Source organism: Amblyomma mixtum, chromosome 2 (genome assembly GCF_055824585.1).
Source record: "Amblyomma mixtum isolate Tamu chromosome 2, ASM5582458v1, whole genome shotgun sequence".
NCBI lineage: Eukaryota > Metazoa > Arthropoda > Arachnida > Ixodida > Ixodidae > Amblyomma > Amblyomma mixtum.
The window spans coordinates 132,428,059-132,448,198 of NC_143013.1; the positions used below are offsets into that span (position 1 = coordinate 132,428,059).

Below are 20,140 nucleotides of genomic sequence, written 5' to 3' on the forward strand. Positions count from 1 at the left end.
GAAGACCATTCTCGTCGCGATAATTTAATTTTTTTTTTAAATCAGTGACGAAGAATCAGAAACACCCCAGCAGTCTCAAGAAAAACTTTTAGCTCTACTTTCTGAGGAACTTGTACTGCAGCTAACATCAGATGCGGTAGCGCGTGCTCATAGAATTGGCCGATACGATTCCGAAAAAAGCAAGCCGCTTATTGTTAAATTCACAACCCACAAGACCAAAGAGCTGGTATTTTTCAAGCGGTCCGGCCTTGAGGATAGCGATTTCAGCATGAGCGAGGACTTCTGCCCAGCTACTCGACAAGCTCGAAAGAAACTTCTTGAGTTCGCGAAATCACTCAAAACTAAGTACAAGCTACGTCACAATAAATTGCTTGCCAAAGACAAATGCTACTTTTATGACGCGCTTACCAACAACATACGCTAGATACTACCCGCTAGCCGAACAGTTGATAACGAGGCCCCAACTACCATGGCAACACGTTCTGGCCACACTTGCTCGTCCAAAAGTTAGGAATGGGTGAGGGGAAGCGGATCAGTGTCGAAAGTTTCCGTGCTGTACACGAACATTCGCAGCCTTTACAATAAAAAGGACTATCTTAATGCGCTAATTAACGAATCTGAAGCAGACATAGTTGTCCTAACCGAAACTTGGCTCTCTGAGAAAATATCGTCAAATGAACTGTCCGACTGCAATAAACACTTCGTTACTTTTCGTTATGATCGAGCTGATAGAATGGGTGGTAGAGTGCTAATTGCTATCAATGAAAGTTTTCAGTGTTTTCCTATATCTGTTGATTGTGACTTAGAAACAGTTTGGTGCTGTATAACTGTTGCTTTCAAAAAATTTGTCATTGGTGCCTGTTACCGTCCTCCCAGTTGCAGCACGGCGTTTTGTGAAGGTATCCATGACTGTCTTAACCAAATCACTGTACAGTTTCCTGGTGCACTTATTTTTTGCTTGGGGATTTTAACTTCCCAAGCATTAACTGGTCCAATCTTTGCGCTAGTTCTACTACCGCTGAAGCTTCTAACTTTGCCACTGTTTGTTCTGCCTTCAGTTTATCTCAGCTTGCCAATCTACCAACACGTGTAACACCATCGTCATCTTCTTTGATTGATCTAATACCTACATCAGCTCCTGACATCAGTTCTGCAGTGTTACACGTACCAGGCTTCAGCGACCATGACATATTACACTTCTCGTTTTCAGTGCCATCTACGCGAGCAAAGCGACAAAAAAAACGTATCCGAGATTACAACAAAGCCAACTTTGACGCTATTAACATGCAGCTTTCCTCATTTCTCGATAACATTTTGCTAATCCACTCGAGGCTTTCTGTTTCCGCACTCTGGTCATCTTTTAAAAGTAAACTTCTCCATCTCAGTGACAAGTATATTCCACTAAGAACGATCCATCACTCATCCAGTGCCCCCTGGTATAACACCTATCTAAAACGCTTATCCAATAAGAAAAAAAGGCTCTTTCGCCAAGCAAAAATGATATGTAGTCCTAACCGATGGTCAATATACAATCAGGCAGCACAAAACTACATAAACGCTCTGAAAACAGCTAAATTCAATTTCTTTAACACCAAACTTCCTTCCTTAATAAGTACGAATCCGAAACAATTTTGGAACATTGTAAAGAGCTCCAACGATCGAACAATCACCCTGGTTGACGAGTCTGGCAAAGAGGTCCCTGAAAATCTATGTGCTGCCTTATTGAATAACACCTTTTCTCTCTCGTTCACTAGTCCCTCAGCCACTCAATGCCCGCTTTTCCCTCGTGCTCATTTTTCTCCAATGGACCCCATTGTTTTTGATCCCGCCGGAATCAGAATCATCATTAGTAAACTGAAACGATCATCGTCTTGTGGTGTCGTTGGAATCACATCAAAACTCCTTCAGAACACTACTGAATACTGCTCTGTTTTATTAAGCGTTATTTTTACCAAATCACTTAACAAGAGCTGTCTACCCAAAGACTGGAAAACAGGGAAAGTTATTCCGATTTACAAATCTGGCCATTCACACAAACCGTCTAACTATCGCCCCATTTCCTTGACATCAATACCCTGCAAAGTACTTGAGCACATTATCTTCACCAACCTCTCTCAACTTTCTCGACTCAAACCAGTTTTTTCATCCCTCCCGGCATGGATTCCGCAAATTATACTCATGCGAAACACAGTTACTTATGTTCACCAATGATCTACATTCATTTTTAGACTCGGGGTTCATTACTGATTGTGCGTTTCTAGATTTTTCCAAGACGCGTCTTGGACGCGTCTTTGTTCATTCCAAACTATCGAGCTAACATGGCAGAGTGGTTAGCGTGCTCGTCTCGCAGTCCGGAGACCCTGGTTCGATTCCCTAAGTCGACCAATTTCCTACTCGGTGTTATTTTTCCATTTGGTCTGACTAAAAAGGTTAATTAGGCTAATTGGTTAATTAAGCAGTTAACTAAACTCAGTCCCAATTACTTGGAGCAGCACTATACCGTCCCTTTGATTGCATTATTACTGGCCAAAGTACATTTGGCGCCGTTTGAAATTGGCGCACTGTGACGTCACGACCATTTCGACCAATTGAAAAGCGTGACATTTCTGTCGACAACTCCTGCTTACAACGATGAGGCATTAAAGGCTTCCGCCTTAAATATAAAATTGTTCGTAACACTCCAAATCATCCCCCGGATGGTTCCACCGACCCGCGGTTTTGTTTCCGAACAACCAGCAGCCCCACAGTAGTCGCTTTAACACAGCGCGTTTCGCGTTACCATACGAACTCCTTAAGAGTAACGCCACACGGCTGTTGCACAGCTCATGCAGTAATAGTGTTTCACCCCCTATCGTTGCAGTGAGTCACAGCTTCGCCGCAGACCAAAAGCAAATAATGGGGCTAAAGACAAACGGCTGCACTGTTTCCGTTAGAGCGGGTGACTCTTACCAAGCGGATAAGGGCTAAATTTAGCACCCTGAATAAGTTCCGTGTCAAATTGTGTTAGGCGCTATCGATCCGAGGCAACAAACTTTTGCACAATTGCATACAGGAGACATTGTAGTCTAGGCTATGGAAGTTTGCTGGTTTTTTTTTTCAGTCTATTTCAAGGTCTCCCAAATAACTTCTTTCACAAAAACTCCTTTGTGATAGCAGAAGCTCAAGCAATATCAAGATTCTCAGATAAATGTGTCAGCAAGCCATCCGCACACCTTAGCAAAAAAGAGCTGATCTTTCTAAGCGCCCATGAGCATGCCAATGAGTGGAGGGAAGGTTATGGACAAACGAGATAACTATGCCACGGGAAGTGAGATGTTGTTTTCCTGTGTTGTCACGGTACTGGGCCTTTATGAGCCAGTTCAAGGCAATAAACCATGTTGTCAGTCAGCGCCTGTGTTTGTGTAGTCTTTCTTGTCCGTGTTCCGACCGTGCTGTTGTTGTCAAGGTGTGTAACCAACAAGCCAGCCGCTATATATTAAAAAACTCCCTTCAAGCTTCATATTTCAGCACAACGCGTAACTTGTCGATGAACGCACGCGGTACAGTACAGATGGAAGCCGCACAAAGAATTGCTCCAGGCCTTATCGACACAAAAGCCAAAAGCGATGTGTCAAAATCCTCTTAGCAAAAAACAAAGAAAGATTAGCACTTCAGTGTATATTGCACGACACACTTCAGAAGAAAGACGCTTGGCACAAGTCTCAGCAACGGGGCGTTGTCCTTCTAACATGAGCGAGAGCGCACTCACCCTGTCCTCGGGGATGGGCTGGGTGAGCAGCGAGACGACCGTGCAGACGCCAGCGGTGAGGACGAACAGCAGGCAGCCGTAGTGCAGGTAGTGGATGCGCGTGATGGCCTCCGGCCTCGGGTCCGGGAGTCCGCACGGGGGCAGAGCGTACGAGTACTCCCAGGCGAAGCGCCCCAGGCCAGCGGCCAGGCCCGTCATCAGGCCCCAGAAGGCGCCCTGCTCGTTGATGCGCGACCAGCCCAGGGCAAGCACGTAGACGGCGCACACGGGCGGAGCCAGAAAGCTGCTCACGCTCTGGATGTAGTCGAACAGCTGGCTGCCCGACGACACCTCGATCACCGGAATCCACAGAATGCTCACCACCACCAGCAGCACGAGGAAGCACCTGCGCAGAGCACACGAACCGTCTAGGACACGCCACTTCACCACAAGCGAATCGATTGTCTGCAGCCTGAGCTCAAGCGCTATGTGCGTGTAAACGCAGGGATTGAAGTGCATGTAACCCTATAGATGTTCCATCGCCGTGATAAGTGCTACAAAAACAACAGCAGACGACAAGATAACGTGCCTGCCCTCTACACCTTTTCCCCTGTAGCATGGCGACATTCAATATAATTCTGGCATAAACATGCACTCGCTGTCTATATGGTTGAAGCCCCTAGTTTCCCTTGATTGCGAAATTCTGCAGCGGGTTTTAGCATCTTTCGCGGCGCTCTGTTTTAGTAACCTAGTTCGCTCTATTTTTAGAGCGCAGCTCTTTGGCGTCCGTTCCTGGGTTTCGCGTCGTCGTCGGCGTTGACGTCGGCCTCGTAACCAGCTCCGCCTCCCTTTCATCCCCCCAGCGCTAGCAGCGACCGACTGATACCGCTGGATGTCGCTGACGCCGCTAGAGAGTCAAGATAACGTGACTGCACAGAACACCGTCGCCGCCATGCAGAAAGAGGAGGAAAGGGTCCCCCCCCCCCTGTTCTTGTGTGGCGGATAGGGTGCTCTTCAGTTGCCGACGCGCCGGTTATTTCACGTAGGCCCCGGCACGTCGACGAATACGTGACCACCTTCCCACGGCTGGACCTGGTTCTTAGCGCTGCGGAAGCGAGGGTATCATATTGTTTGTGTCGGCATCGGCGGCGTTGTCCCTGAAACCAACTCCGCAGCTGGGGTTGACTCACTATCGAAAAGGTGAAACAGCTTATTTGCTGCGCTCAAATTTCGCATTAGGAACTAACGTAATCGTCGGTAATTTTTTTTTTGACGACATCATGTTTGTCCACATCAGTAGGAATGATAGAATGTGGTTAGTTTTATACAATACAATACAATACATCTTTATTTTCAAGAAAACAACTGGATGGTCTCTTGGGCTAAAAGCTACACAAAAGCTTGACGAGGCCCAAGAGACCATTACAAGGCAGCAGCGTAATGAATAGACACATAATATATGAATAGTACATAAGTAGACAGTAATTAGGAAATAATAAAACAGTTACTGTGACAAGTAATAATGATGTCAATCACATAAGGCAGCCAGTAATGAACTGAAACCAAAATAAAACAACTGAAAAGCACATATGCGGAAACAACAAACAAAAATTAATGGATCACAACTGCACGATATAGGAATGTAATTGTTTTTTGTTCAAGCCCTCTGTATGTCCATATTTGTTAAATATTGTAGGGAGTTTATGGGTAAGTGACTGATATTTATAAAATGTACGAAAATGAGGAACTGCCCACGCATCAACATTTCTTGTTTGCACGCTAATATTTCGTCGCTCTAAGGATGCCAAGGACTTTAGAAGGTTAGTAACTTCAGGGGAGGAAAAGTAGACTTACTGTAATAGGCGAAATTCATACAGCTTGTCTACACTCATGATATTAAGGCGGAAGCCGCCACGGTGGCTCAGTGGCTATGGTGCTCGGCTGCTGTCCCGAAAGACGCGGGTTCGATCCCGGCCGCGGCGGCTGAATTTCTTTGGAGAAGAAATTCGAGGCCCGTGTACTGTGCGATGTCAGTGCACGTTAAAGAACCCCAGGTGGTCGAAATTTCCGGATTCCTCCACTACGGCGTCTCTCATAGCCTTAGTCGCTTTGGGACGTTAAACCCGTTAAACCAAACCAAACCGATATTAAGGCGGAAGCCTTTAATGCCTCATCGTTGTAAGCAGCAGTTGTCGACAGAAATGTCACGCTTTTCAATTGGTCGAAACGGTCATGACGTCACAGTGCGCGAACTTCAAACGGGGCTAATTGTACTTTGGCTACTAACCATGCAACCAATTAAAGGGATCGTATAGTGATGCTCCAAGTAAGTGGTACTGAGTTTAGTTAATTTCTTACTTGACCAATTAGCCTAATTAACCTTTCTAGTCAGACCAGATAAATAAATAAAACAGAGTAGGAAATTGGTCGAGCTCGGGAATCGAACCCCGGTCTCCGGAGTGCGAGACGAGTACGATACTACTCCGCCATGCCAGCTCGATGTTTTAGTATGAACAAAGGCGCGTCTAGTGAATACAGTGTCTTCGTTCAGTCCCATCTTCCTCCCTTCCCGTTACGGCGAGGTTTAGGTGTCCACTGAGATATGAGAGACAGATACATTTTCAGGCGAAAGTCTTTAATGGCTCATACTGTCGTGACCAAGACGTGTTAGCAAATTTGTCCGAATTTCAGATTGGTCGAAATGGTCGTGACGTCACTGCGTGAGAATTTTGACGGGTGTCCACCGAAATATGTGGGACAGTACTGCACAATTTCTTTTCCTCAAATACAATTTTCATTTTCTTCATTGCGGCCCCTCTTTCTTCTTTCCACTTCCTCCCTTCCTGTGCGGTGCGGTTCAGGTGTCCACCGAGATGACAGAGAATTACAGCGCCATTTTCTTTCCTCAAAAAGCGTTGCGTTCAAAGGGCAACGCATCGCGCCGTACGGGTGGTGGCGTTCCCTGGCAGCGCTACAACATGCTGTCGCGTTCCACTCCTCAAGGCAAAGATTAAGCGTCATTAATTGGCAGTTAATTAATGCACCAAGAGAATGTGAACTGAACAATCGCGTCGCAGAATGCAGCACTCAGGCTTTCGCCTTTCACCACTTTAGACGCTAAAGTTCCTCGTAATTTTTGAATGATTCAAATGCACCCTTTGTAGTTTCCATGGGCTCAATATTTGCTATGTAACGGATGATTTTTTTCTGTAAAACCAGGAGTTTATTTAGATTGGTTTTTGTGTTTGTGCACCAAACTAGACTACATTATCTTAAATGGGAGTTAAACAAAGCATGATATACTTCCAGTTTTATCTTGGGTGGAAGTACTGTACGGCAGCGCGATATAACTCCTGTAATCGAGGAAAGTTTTTTACAAAGGTGATCAATGTGAGCATCCCAGGTTAGATGCGAGGAAAAATGTACACCTAATATTTTTTGCTTGTCAACGATTTCAATTTCTTGGTGTTCATAGGTTATAGTGTGATTTATTTCAACCAATTTGTTTTTAGCGCGGAATATAATAGCTTTAGTTTTAGAGCAACTGATTTGAAGTCTGTTTAACTTGGACCATGTAGATAGCTTAGCTAAAAATTCATTACATTGCATAATTAAACAGTCTGTTAGCTACTGTTACGAACAGTCTGTTAGCTACTGAACTTCTATTGATCCATTGACACATGGAGAAAGGAAAGAATTAAATATAGGCTGTTCCGTCGCATTTTTTGAAGCCGGTAGTTAGACCTCCGCCATACCATCCGACTGAACTCGGCGCATTTGAGAATGCACCGCTTTTGCCGCGAAGGCTAAAGTGAGCAAAGGATGGCTAGATGAGTAGGTGTACCCAACGGCTGTACAAAGAGCGTACTCCCGCATGCCTCTGCTTCATGGCGACAAAAATGGCTCTGGTGTTCTTAAGTCGGTCCTCGCGCACGGATCGTCTGCTGCTCGTCACCATTCCACCTGACCTTTCGCTAACCTCAATTTTGGCTTGCGACGTCATTTATTGTGTAGGCTGTCACAAAATAGGACAGCTAAAGCAGATATTTACTGCTTTAGGGTACACCGGTGAAGGTACGTGACAAATGCTACATTATTTTTATTCGTTCTCGACAGCTACTACTTAGCACAGTTGCCAACAGCCCTTCGACTTTGTGGAAAAAAATGAAGGCTCGAATCCGTAAAGCGGGTTTTACATGTATGATAAAGAGAACTAAACATTCTTCATTATGTTAACGGTACAGGTACCTGTTGATGAAATACGAGCTCGTTCTCCATCGAGCTGGCAGGAAGGTACCGAACTCCATTCTATTCGTGAATGTCACTTCGAGGAGCCATTCGTCAAACTATACAACTGTCAGGCGATTTTTTGTACCCATCAAAATCGTTCTCTACGTAGCAGGCTATGTAGCGCAAACGTTAATGAGAGAGGCTGGATTGGCTAAATTCTAGTTTTTCTGATGCCACCCGGATCTCCTGTTATCGTGTGGCCACGGTCACACACAACGTACGTCAATATGAGGTCATCTGTTACCACCTGACACTTTGAACGGCTTCGTGATATGTCGCTTAATGAAGGCTTATCTCGCTCCTTCACTGTAAGAAAGTGTGTAGGGTAGTCTGGCTGACTTCGCCTAACTAGCTCTTTCCCACAAATAAATCATCTGCTTACTAAGGTCGGATGTCAGCCGCATATAATAGCTGTTCTAGAACCGCGTCATCACGCTTGGGCTTATCACAAGCCTTCATTTCAATCATGGTCGACGCCCACCACGCCAGCAGCCCTCAAAAAGGAAAATGGCTCAGGAATGTGTGAGGAGAAAAGGAAAGCACCTCCCTAAGACGCATGCTTGAATGTAGAGACATGTTTTTTTATTTCATCGAGCGCCCAAAAATATTCGATTATGCGTAAATTCGCTTTACTTGGAAATACTCGTTCCAAAAATACCACGCCGTGGTGGCTCAGAGGCCTTGGCGTTCGGCTGCTGATTGCACGGTCGCGAGTGCGATTCTGGCTGCGGCGGCCGTATTTCGATCAAGGCGCCATACGGAAATGCCCGCGCGCTGTGCGATGCTAGCTGAAGTTATGGAACCCCAGGTGGTTGAAAATCATTCGGAACCCTCCACTACGAAGTCCCTCACTGTCCAGGTGTTCCTTCATTTTCAATTTTTTTCATTTCACTTCATTTGTTTCATTCTGGTTACAGAAACCAGAGCAAAGGCAAAAGGCAAGAAGCTTGGCAAAGGCCTTTTTTCCCGTATGCAGTTCGGCACACATGCATTACAGGCATGCAAAACCACATTGCGAACACAAAAAACTTTAGAGGGCACTGCGGAAACCACACTGGAGTAATGCGAAAGCACTGACACCTCCTCGCCGCCTCTGATTGGTCCCTTTTGCCTCTAGTTGCTCCTCTTTGCCTCTATGTCGATTGTGACGTCGCCTCTGACAATCGAATCACATAATTCACCTTAAACCGCAGTTAATGCGCCTTACTGTATAATTCGCATTTATTTGACACTCAAATCATTTAAATCACATTTTGACAGAATTAATCTACAATTAACCCATTTATTGCATACTTCATTCATTTATTCTGAATGGATTCATTTAATTCACAATTTATTTCCTCTAGTTCACCTTTAATTCATTCCAATGTGTCATGGAGTCACATCATACCCACATTAATCCACCTTAATTTATGATGAATTCACCTTAATTCACTTTAATGCACCTTAATTCATCTTCATTTACTATTGCCGTTTCTATAATTTGTTAGTTATTGATTACATTTTTATTAACTCCAAAGCCTCCACCTTTTTACCTGGGTGTTCATTTCGGACATTAGAATTTCGCGGTGGGCGTTGGCGCCGCCCACCTTTCCGGTCACGTGGGCTAATCACGTGGTACATCACATGGTGTGTTACGTGGCACCGAACTTTTGATAATTCAAATTTCGCGCCACACCCGGGCTGAACACGCCCACTTTTGGTCACTTTTTTGGCTCTAATTAAATAACTAATGATCCGATCGGGACCAAAACTTTTGCGCCGCATCCTCCCATCATCCTCCCTCGATTATAACCCCATTTGAGACTATATCTTTTTATAGTTTCCACAATCGCTGCGGACACGGTTTTGATGACAGAAAGCCGGCGACATAACATACTAATGCATTGTAATTAAGGGGGGACACTAGTTTTTGAGACGAAAAAGTGACCACAAAATCGATTCTCAAAAAATGACATTTGTGGAATCTACAGCTATTATTTTCCAACTGTACCAATTTTTTCCTTCAAGAGATCAGCAATTTGACCATAATATTGAATTCAGATCATCGTGTGGGCTGAATTTATGCAGGAGCAGACAATTTAATGGCATGAAAATTTTGCACATCTGGTTATCTTAGTATGTCGATATCTGAACATCGAGGACAGATAGCGATGTCATATTGTTCGCTAAGGGAAGCTGAAGGCACATTGTGTGCAATAATGGAAGCAGATTTGTTCAATCGCACTTGAAAAATTTATAATTTCACGAAGTTTATTGCTGCATTACATTGACGCCTTGAATATTGATATTCCAAGTGCTGTAAAATTACTAATGAGGGTAAAATGGAAAAACGGTTTTGATTATTGTACTCTCTACTCACCATGCTATGTAGCCATGGATTAAAAATGACTTTTTATTCAGAAGTTTTTTTTTGCATCACGGTACTAATGAATGACATACCAAAATAATTATCTTAGCAACTGACTAATTTATGAGAAAGGTAATTTCATTGTTGAAATTAGTATAAAAAACTGAGCAAGGTGGTACAGTTTCATTTGGATTGGGCTAAAATAAGGAAAATAAAAAAGCTGGAGGGGACACTTGAGCTCTGCCTTGAGGGTAATTAAGGCGCGATAACAAAAACGGGTTAATGCACATGCATGTGGAACTGGTAATTATCCACTAATATTTACCAATTACCAGAGTAAGAAAAGGATAATGGAAAGAAAGAGCGAACGAAGGCAGCACTACGCAGCATAAAGCAGCAGAGCAGGCGGAGGCACGGCAGCCGCTGCTGCGCGAGACCAGACAGGAGGCTTCCCGCAGGGTATTGCAGGTTCTTTGTTGTACATTCAAGGAATTTTAAATTTTCCACCGCAAGAAAATTGAATGACCAGTGTGTAGTAATTCCAGTGTCAAACTAAAGATCCAGAAACAAGTGCTGAAGGTTTGGATGTGTTATCTGTTAATCACAAGCTAGCTCTACAGATGTCTTCTACTGCTTGGCTAGTTTGATCATTCGGGTTTTCAGGAAGAGATGTACCTTGGCAGCGACAGAGAGACGGCAGCGCAAGCGCTACAAACTGTCTCGCAGATGACACAGCTGTTGTGTGCGCGGTTGGTTCGCCCTTGGTCCTGGATAGACACAGCTGTGTGTGTATATACGTGCATTCGGGCCAAATGGCAGGGCACGGCGCATACTGCACAGCTATGAGCCGGAACGGAATGGGAAGGCAAGCTTGCAGCAAAGGCCGATCACTGACTACAGCAGAGCGCGCCACCCTGAAGTGGATATTAGAAGTAATGGCTGTTGGGTTCCGGGAACTACAAAGGTAGAGGCAGTCGCCTTCTCGCAGAGATTGTCTCCGAGAGCGTCGAGAAGCAAGAGAACAATTTATGTTCAGCCATTTCAGCCAGTTTATGTTCCTGCTCACGCCAGGAGAGGAGGACACGGATAAAGTTCGAAGATCCGCACGCCAGTCGAGGACGGAGATGAGTGCCATGAAGGGAGGCCGCTCCATGAAAATCTTGTACATAGTGGAAATAAATTATGTAGCGTGTTATTATGATAGACCAGCTTAATCGGAAAAGGAGAGGGAGATAACAGGAGAGCCTGATCTGAAAATAGCGCCGGGGAAAGACTTCACGGACGTAACTCTTCCGCTTTTTCATATTTACTGGGACAAGCGTTTCCTCTTTCCGCGCTCTCGAACCCATCACGTTTGCGTAAGTGCGAGTCAGAAATACAATCCTTTAAGTGTAGCATGTGTCTCTTCCTTTCTCTCATATTTTCACTGCCGTACTACAGCACTGTTCCAAAGATCTAACCACACGCTACCATCACTGGAAGCTTCTATTTTCTAAAATTATTTTCACAGCGGTACTCAGTATTCACAGCAAGAATTTAAGTAGATTTACGGCTCTCGATCATCATGTTCACTTGACTCCGAAAATAATCATTAGTCTTCACTCCCTAGCGCTCTCACTAGAGTGGTGTATTGTGGTTAAAGAAGATAAGCCGTCAGGCTAGTTTATACTGCATCAAGTTTTTCAGCAAGGAAAAACGTTTTTTTTTTTCGTTATTTGTGTTGCCACGCGTTGCTGAAAAAACCCATGCATTGCAATGCTGTGTGTTTACTTGGAGTACAAAGGTGAGAAGCCCAAGAATACAGACACAACATGAGTGCAGTTGCTTAGATGAACTGTAACAAAAACAAGAAGAAAGGGTCCTACGGAATCTGTAATAAAAATAAAAGGGGAAAGGGAGTAAAATTAGATCACTCCTTCAATGTTAATTACAAAACTAAATGTGCTCCGATACTCTTTCCTCAGAACTGTAGCGGAGGGGGGCGGGGGGTTAAATTGGGTCAGTACTGGCTCCCGTGGCCGCCAGTAGGCGCACAAGTAGTAGCGATGAGCACGTCAAGAATAGCGCGGAAAATAATTTCATTTCCCACGCCCAGTCGGATCATTCCAGCTATGTTTTCACCAGTCCTCTTCCAGGAAGCCATGTACGTCTCGGATTAGGAGTGGAGTAAGGTTTTCGAAGGATTTTCGCTAGTGGTAGGACAGCAAGTTTTGCAGAAAGTGAAGTGAGCTGAATAAAGGTAGTACTTTTGCGTGCGGCCAACCCCACATTTTACGTGCATTTCGTCAGTGTCTCCCGCTGTCGGGGCAGAAAGGGTGTACGAGCACGTAATTTATTTACAGTACGTACTGTAGGGTGATTATTGTTTGAGCTCCCGTGCGGCGTTATGCGGTGCCTTCTTTATACGTGCAGCTCGCTAGGCAAATAAGAGGCTTATTGGAGAGTTTTCACAGCCCTTAGAGATCAGGTGTTTTTTCTTTATGTAGTGACTGGCTGTGCAGAAAAGTACACCGCCGAAAGATAATGTTGAGGGTAGAATCGACTGCCGCTCTGTGACTGGGTTTCTATCCTCAGTCTGGTCTTTTCGCTCACTAAATTTTTGTTTCCTCACTATAAAATATCCACTAGGCTAAGCTTCCATAAATCTATGCATGCGATATTGGCGTTCATTTTACGATTTCCGCCAAAGAGCACCAAGTCCCGGGGGGATTATTTGGCCGCGGGAGAACTCGTGTGCTTTTGGGTTATTTCTTGTTACCAGATGGCATGGTGTCCGTGGGATTATGCGGAGATTGTGGTGCACACATGGATATTTTGGATGGGCACGTGTATTTGAGGAAAGAATTCTTCATCTCGAAATCTGCGAATGCCTACCTAACTTTCAGTACAAATAAGGGCGTACTTGAGGACTTTGCTATTATGGTGTGTAGGAAGGATGGCGGCCTCAGTGATGGGAAATATCCGGGCCGCTGTAACGGGTGGTTCTCCTTCGTGGAGAGGGGACTGAGAGAATTTGGCTAGTGACACCCGCGCTGCGCCATTTTTGGTTGTAGCTTTCATCACTCTACGATGTTTCTGCTTTCGGTGGTTTACCTTAAGTAGTACGGTACAAACACGTTTCTCTTTTTGTCGGGGTCAGGAGAAATAGCTTTTAATATGAGCAGACACATACGTTCCTTTCGTCAACTGCACTATCTAATCGTACCCAACACTGGTACTGTGTAGCATCATCCTGTGCTGGTGCCGTTTTCCTTCTGTTTTAATTCAAGCGCAACCCAAATGACTCAACATTAAATTTTACCTATAATTCCGCGAATCTTTGTACTGTCTCTTTCATTGCTCATTCTTCAAAGCTGCCGGCATGCCGGTTTATCGCTTTTTTTGTGACGCAAGACGCGACCAGATTCATCTCGACTGATCGCATCCAGGCGGAGCTGCTTCAACGTTGTTTCAGAATGTTCTAGTAACTTTGCACGCATAATCTCGAAAGTTCGTTATCAGCTTTAAAAAGAGCACGACCGAGAGCGGCGGGCATTCTGTTCGACGACCACCGAGCACGCTTGTTGTTAAGCCGCCGCCGAGTGATTCGGTTCTTTGTGAGCGCAAGTCCACGCAAGTAAGGAGTTTTGTGTAGAAGCCATTCTCGCCGTCTTCCTGCTCACTAGACTGCAGCCACCACTACGTGGCCTTATTTTACCTCAACATCACGTTTCTACAGTGCACTCGCGGTAAAACAGGACGTACTACGTCCTTCTGTATGGACGAGGGTGGCGCTGGTCAAATCTCAAGGTTAGGTTACGACAGATATACATACCACGAAAACAGGAAGTTGGACAGCCGTCGCCGCAGCTCGGTTGGCAGAGCACCGGACGTGAAACTAGAAGGTCATGGTTTCGGATACCATCAGCACGACGTGGTTGCTTTTTCCTCTACTTTCTAAGGAATCAGCTTTAAAAATAATTTCCCTATTGAGCTCCCATTGATGAACACCACAAATTGTTAAAAGAATTAATCACCTATGCTCCTTTGTTTCGGTGGATGTTGGCGTCAGTCATATATGTCATAACGAGCCCCTCTTTTCCTTTCCCGTCCGCTCAGTCGCTAACGAGTGCCTCGAGTTTGGCAGTCTTGTTGCTGTAGGTAGCATAGGCGGGTTCTCGCTCAGGTTCTGCCATCACCGTTCGAACGCGTTCCTACGGGGCAATTGCGGTACAAGAGGACGTAGTACGTCCGCCGCTATTGACGAGGTTGGCGCTGGTGAACACTCTCAAGGTTCGGTTACAATACACACAAATACCCTACAAAGCAGAAGATTTGACAGACATCGCCGTAGCTGAGTTGGTAGAGCACCGGAAGCTAAATTCGGAGGTCTGGCGTTCTGATCCCACCGGCGGCTTGTGGTTGTTTTTTTCTTCGGTTTTGTAATCAATTATCTTTAAATATAATTAGTTTGTTAAGCTACCATTGAGGAACACCATAAATTATTAAAAGATACATCTATAGCGCCCGGCGACGCTATAAAGCGCACGCGCTGTCCATCTTTATTTTCCTCTATCGCGGGCTGGTAACGCCGATCTCAGCGCCTGCGCTTTACAGCGTCGCCGGGCGCTATAGGGCCCCCGGCCTAAGACATGACCGACCCCAGCAACCTACCGCCCTCAGGCGACCTTCCGCCGGACGCTACCTTGCGCCCACGGGACGTCGCAGTTCTCCAGCTCCGCCTACCAACATTCTGGCCCAAGTGTCCGCAGATCTGGTTCGCCCAAGTGGAAGCCATCTTCCATCTGCACCACGTCACCTCGGAGGCATCTCGGTTTCGTCATTTACTTTCCAACCTGCGTCCTGAGGTGGCTGACAGGCGACTGTTGGCTTCCGTTTTGTACATCATAACGAGCTTCTCTTTTTCCTTCCCTTGTCTGCTCTTCATGCACAAACTGCAACGTCTTCCGTATGCTCCGGCCATAAGTAAATCGCAAAAAAAAAAAACGCAATAGATTTCCACCCTTCCCGCCCTCACGACCACCGCTCCAGCAGAAAGACATTCCTAGCTATACCGCTTCCATTCTGAAAACCATCACTAAACTAGGAGCTTGGCGCCGGAACCGCTGCGCCTAACTGTATTTATAGAGGTTCTACGCACATAGATGTGTATCGGAGAAGAGTTGGTGAACCGCTTTCATAGGGGCAACCTGAACAAAGAACCTTGGCCAAGGAGATTGGCTTGTTCTAATCTACTCTGTTGTCCGCCTCCATTGGTACCAGCTGGCGTAACTTGTGCTCTGTAGGTTTGGTACTCTATGAAACGGACCGAAACCGTGCTTGCCTGCCGACGATGACAAGCTCCTGTTCGGAGGCCTTCTGGCGGCGCATGCTGTTCCAGAGGTCCATGGTGAAGAGCGTCGAAGCACTGTTGAAGATGGAAGCCAGGTTGGCCACCAGCGAGGCCGTCATCACGGACATCATGAGTCCACGGCCGCCGGCTGGCATCAGCCGCAGCACAAGCAGCGGGTAGGCGATGTTGGTGCAGCCGCGCTCGTTGCCGCAATAACTGCGACAGAGCTCAGGTTCCGAGCATCCTATCACCTCGGGATAGAGCACACGCGCAGCCATGCCTGGGAACACCATGAGAAAGAGCGGCAGGATCTTCAGGTACCCCGTCAGTATGCTGCCGGCCTTGGCGTGAGAGAGGTTCTTCGCAGAGAGCGACCGCTGCACGATGACCTGCGGCACGAATGATTGGGTGCTTATTGGAGAAGTGGCAAGATCTGCGCCCATTTTCTGCTGCTTCCTTTCATATTGAGAACAAATGGTCCAAAATGTTAGTGTCTGGCATATTAAACCACTACTAAGCAAAGAGTTTACGCACTGAAATCGGCCCACAAGTTTCGGACATTTTCTCAGCGTGTTTGACTCTAAGCGATTTGTCGTCCTTTGGGGTGAAAAGTTAGACCTTTCGGGGATAATATGCCTTGCCACAACCGCCAGTTATTTAGGAGTTAGCCGACAGTCTGCTATGAATCATCCCTCAGGGAGGCGCTACTGTTCGTCCGAAGCGAGCATTGTAGGGGTGCAACTGTTCTTTCATAGAGAGCAATAACCTACAGAAGAAAAACATTTTGTGCCCATGGTCGGAATCAAACCACTCATTAGGAGCCCTGAGCGCTACCCACTAGAATCCTACTTTTTTCTTTATTTCCTCTCCAGTGTAAAAAAAAATGCAGTGGTACATAAACTCAGCACGACAATAAAACAACGCTGGAAGCAGCAGCGGAAACCAAAGCTGCGTTGTGTTTGAAAAACGCTCACTGAATGCAGACATCCATTCAGGTGTATCGCTCTGAGCATCATAGTTATTTTGATCAAGTCACACTTTTGATGAAGTACTACCTCGCTGAGCGAGCATCCACATCGGCCTGTCTTACAGTCAATCTCTTTTCACACACTGCGGAGGGACAGTAACACGAATAAGTCGCATGACACACCCCCTTAATTATCTACAGCTAGAAACCATATATCATATTGCCACAAATCTTTGTAGTGTTTGTTTGTTTATTCTTCAAAGCTGCCGGCAGGCCGCTTTATCGCTTTGTTTGTGATGCAAGACGCGCTTAGATTTATCTCGATTGATCGCATCCATGCGGAGTGATTCTACGTAGCTCAAAAATGTTCTAGTAACTTTCCAAGCTTTATCTCGACACTTCGCTATCAGCTTTGAAAAGAGCACAGCCGTGAGCGGTGGGCATACTTTTCGACGACCGCCGAAACTCGCCCGTTGGTACGCCGCCGCCGAGTGATTCAGTGCTTTGCGGGCGCAAGTCAGCCCAAATAAAGAGTTTCGTTTCGAAGACATTATCGCTGTTTTCCTCCTCGCCCTACTGCAGTCACCACTACGTGGCAATATGGCGTAACTGGCAGGATCTTTTTTAAATTCCACTGCAAGATTGCCACGAAAAATACGGCATCACACAAGTCAAGACGAATGCGGTCTAGGTTTACGGTTTGCGGCATATGAGGAAGTCCACCGACCATGGGCAAACCAGTCTCTTTTTCTCAACCATGCCTTAACAGTTAATGTGTCGTTATGTAAAAGGAATCTAAAACAGCTGAGAGTCGTCCTTTCCTTTGCCTCCATAGTATAAGAAACGATAAACAGGGACTGGTAACATTTCATCAGGCATGTCGTTCTTTACACGCTTTCGGGTCACGCCACTTAAGTATACCCGCGATAACCTTAATTCGGATATTATAACTGCCACCACAACATCACGCAGGTGTCCACTCCGCCTTCTGCGTTTGAAGTTAATAGGCAACACCAACAATTCAGGTGAGTCATGGCACAGTCGATCTTGGAAAACAGTACGCTGGAAAGTCACACTTTGATATCCTAAGAGATCAAAAGCACACTACTTGTCTCAGAATTAAATAAGGCAAACAGAGTTCTCCACTTTACACTGAGCGAATCAAATTATTGCTGGTGGTCTTCCTGGTTACATATGAAGCATGAAAAAGGAAACTGTAGCCCAGTCCCAATTTAACAAAAGTGCATTCATTATTTGTACGATGTGTGGCTCTTTTATTCTCATACGTTTCTGCAGCAGGCTTTTGTATGCCTTCATACACAGACGACACGCTTTTAGCGGCGTTCTTCGCGAAAAAAATTGCGATCGAGCAGTGCGTGTACTGAGGCATGATACTTCGCAACCGGCGCTCCCGTAAGCGCGGCAACGTTCTGAAACTCGATCCCTGGAGACTCCGCGTAGGCGTGATTTTTTCTTTGTGCCTCGCCGCTTTGTAAACCGTTTTGTAAACGGTCACGTCTTTCGCCCAAAATGGCGACTGCGTTACTCAATCACCGAGCCCGGCGTACTCTACTAGCGGTCGTTTATTTCCACTCCCGAGCCCCGCTTCGCTGCCAGACATTATGAAACCATGTACTAGCTGCACCGGTGTTCTACTTCATGGGCAACTTTGCCTGACTATTGTTTTTGCTTGTTGCGTACTCTCGCGGACTGCGATTAAAAAGGCCCCACTTTCGCAAGCAGGAAGCATGCCATCCAAGTTTTCGAGTAAAAGTGGTGCAGAGTAAGACTGTAGAGAAGAAGGATGCCGTTTGTCCTTTTGCTCCGTCCGTTCGCCTCCTGTGGCTAACGGTGTTCGTTACTGGCGAAAGGACAAAATATCTCCTTGAGTGTAAAGGGCCAGTTGGCGCTTACACCTGCCATTATTTCTATACGGAAAAAAGTGAAAATTGAAGCATTTTTTCTCCTGAGAACCGTATTACTTTCTCTTTGATTTACGCAATGTATATGAGGCATATTTCGCTAATAAAAAGGAAAGAAAAGCTGTCTATTTTAACCTTCCTCCTCTCTCTAGCCCAGGACAAACGATCACTGGGCGAGTTACAGCTCCTAACAAAAATTACGTTCACTACATTTCTTTACAACCGGCAGCTGTATTTCTTTCGACAGCGCGCAGGTACTCCAAGACCTTTCATTCAGCAAAGTCTCTGCGCAAGCATGCGGTGTTTGCCGCCTGCACAGCACTCTACGTGTGCTGCGGTGGGCCTTGGTAAGATGGGGTGATTAACAGCGTTTGGTTTTTCTACGTGTGCTCTTACCTGGTCTGAGCACCAGTACCAGATGGCGTTGATAGTAAGGCCGATGGTCATCCCCGGCCACGGCAGGCTGGGGTCGTCGGCGGCGCGGAATAAGTGCATGTAGTTCTTTGGCACCGCATTGCAGGTTGTGTTGGACTCGTGTGCCAAGGCTCCAAATTTTTCCACGAGGGCGCTGTAGCCACCGACCTCGACGAAAGCTGCAAATAAGCACGAGCGAATGTGGTCATGGCCAAAAAGTGTGGATTACGTTGCCGCAACTTCAACCGCATTAGCAAAAATAGCCTTGTATATACACCCCTCCCCAGTGAAAGTATGCTGTGGAAAATTGGTACTGCATACTGTGGCGCGATAGGCGCAAGCGCACTCTAGACGCGAATTCTGTCTTCCCGCGTTCTCGCCTAGTCCTTGAGTTGCGCTTCGCTTTCGTCGGAGAACGCTTCCGCGAAGTACATTTTTTAAGCAACCTTTCCTTCTCCAAACTTTTGTTCTCTCCACGCGATACCTTTACATTTTTATTACATTCAATTTACTTTTCTGCAAAACCGTTCATCCGCAAGGGTTTACGAGCCAGTCTGCAGAGAGGTCATAATACGCAAAAACGAGCATCAAGAAGGAAACTTGAGGAGAAAGAAAAATAATCGAACCAAACCTACACTGTCGCAGTAAGAAATGAAATTGGGAAGGGTTATGTTTGTAGAGCCGACATTCCGATTTCTTAGGCAATGGTAGCAGTATGATATCCTTTTCCGGGACAAATAGGGTTAGCGCCAGATGCCTCAGCGAAATACTCCCGCGCTGGCTAGCTGTCATTATTCCCAACACACCAATGGTCAACTGTGCTTAAGCGACAAGGAATATTCGGTGGGGTAGCGGGTGCTGCTTAAGGTATGGCACCTTTGGCCACGTGGGTAACATGATTTCTTATTTGGCCTGGGAAAGTGCGAACATTCTGGAAATATTAAATTTTTCTTACACTCTTAGCAACTCCGGAAAGCATCTGCATCGACAAGAACAGTTCTTTCGAACATAGTGGCTGCTTTATGGTACTCTGACAGCTTTTTGCTTTGCAATGTGAGGCGTCATTACAGCGCATAAGTTGGGAACGTCTGACAGAAGACAAAATTACACCGCGGTTGCGTGTGCGGTTTGTTGGTGT

At 45.9% G+C, this 20,140-nt stretch overlaps 1 protein-coding gene across 3 annotated transcripts in view; it reads right to left on the bottom strand.

Annotated features, from left to right (window-relative positions):
- Positions 1-20,140, bottom strand: part of LOC149360938 (sodium/mannose cotransporter SLC5A10-like) — a 102,891-nt gene that overhangs the window by 6,575 nt on the left and 76,176 nt on the right. For all 3 annotated transcript variants that reach the window (XM_089572550.1, XM_089572549.1, XM_089572548.1), the window contains 3 exons: positions 18,985-19,181; positions 15,691-16,088; positions 3,749-4,133 (listed from right to left, as the gene is read on the bottom strand). In XM_089572550.1, coding sequence (XP_089428676.1) covers positions 3,749-4,133; positions 15,691-16,088; positions 18,985-19,181 — 980 coding nt within the window. The remainder of the gene's footprint in view (positions 1-3,748; positions 4,134-15,690; positions 16,089-18,984; positions 19,182-20,140) is intronic.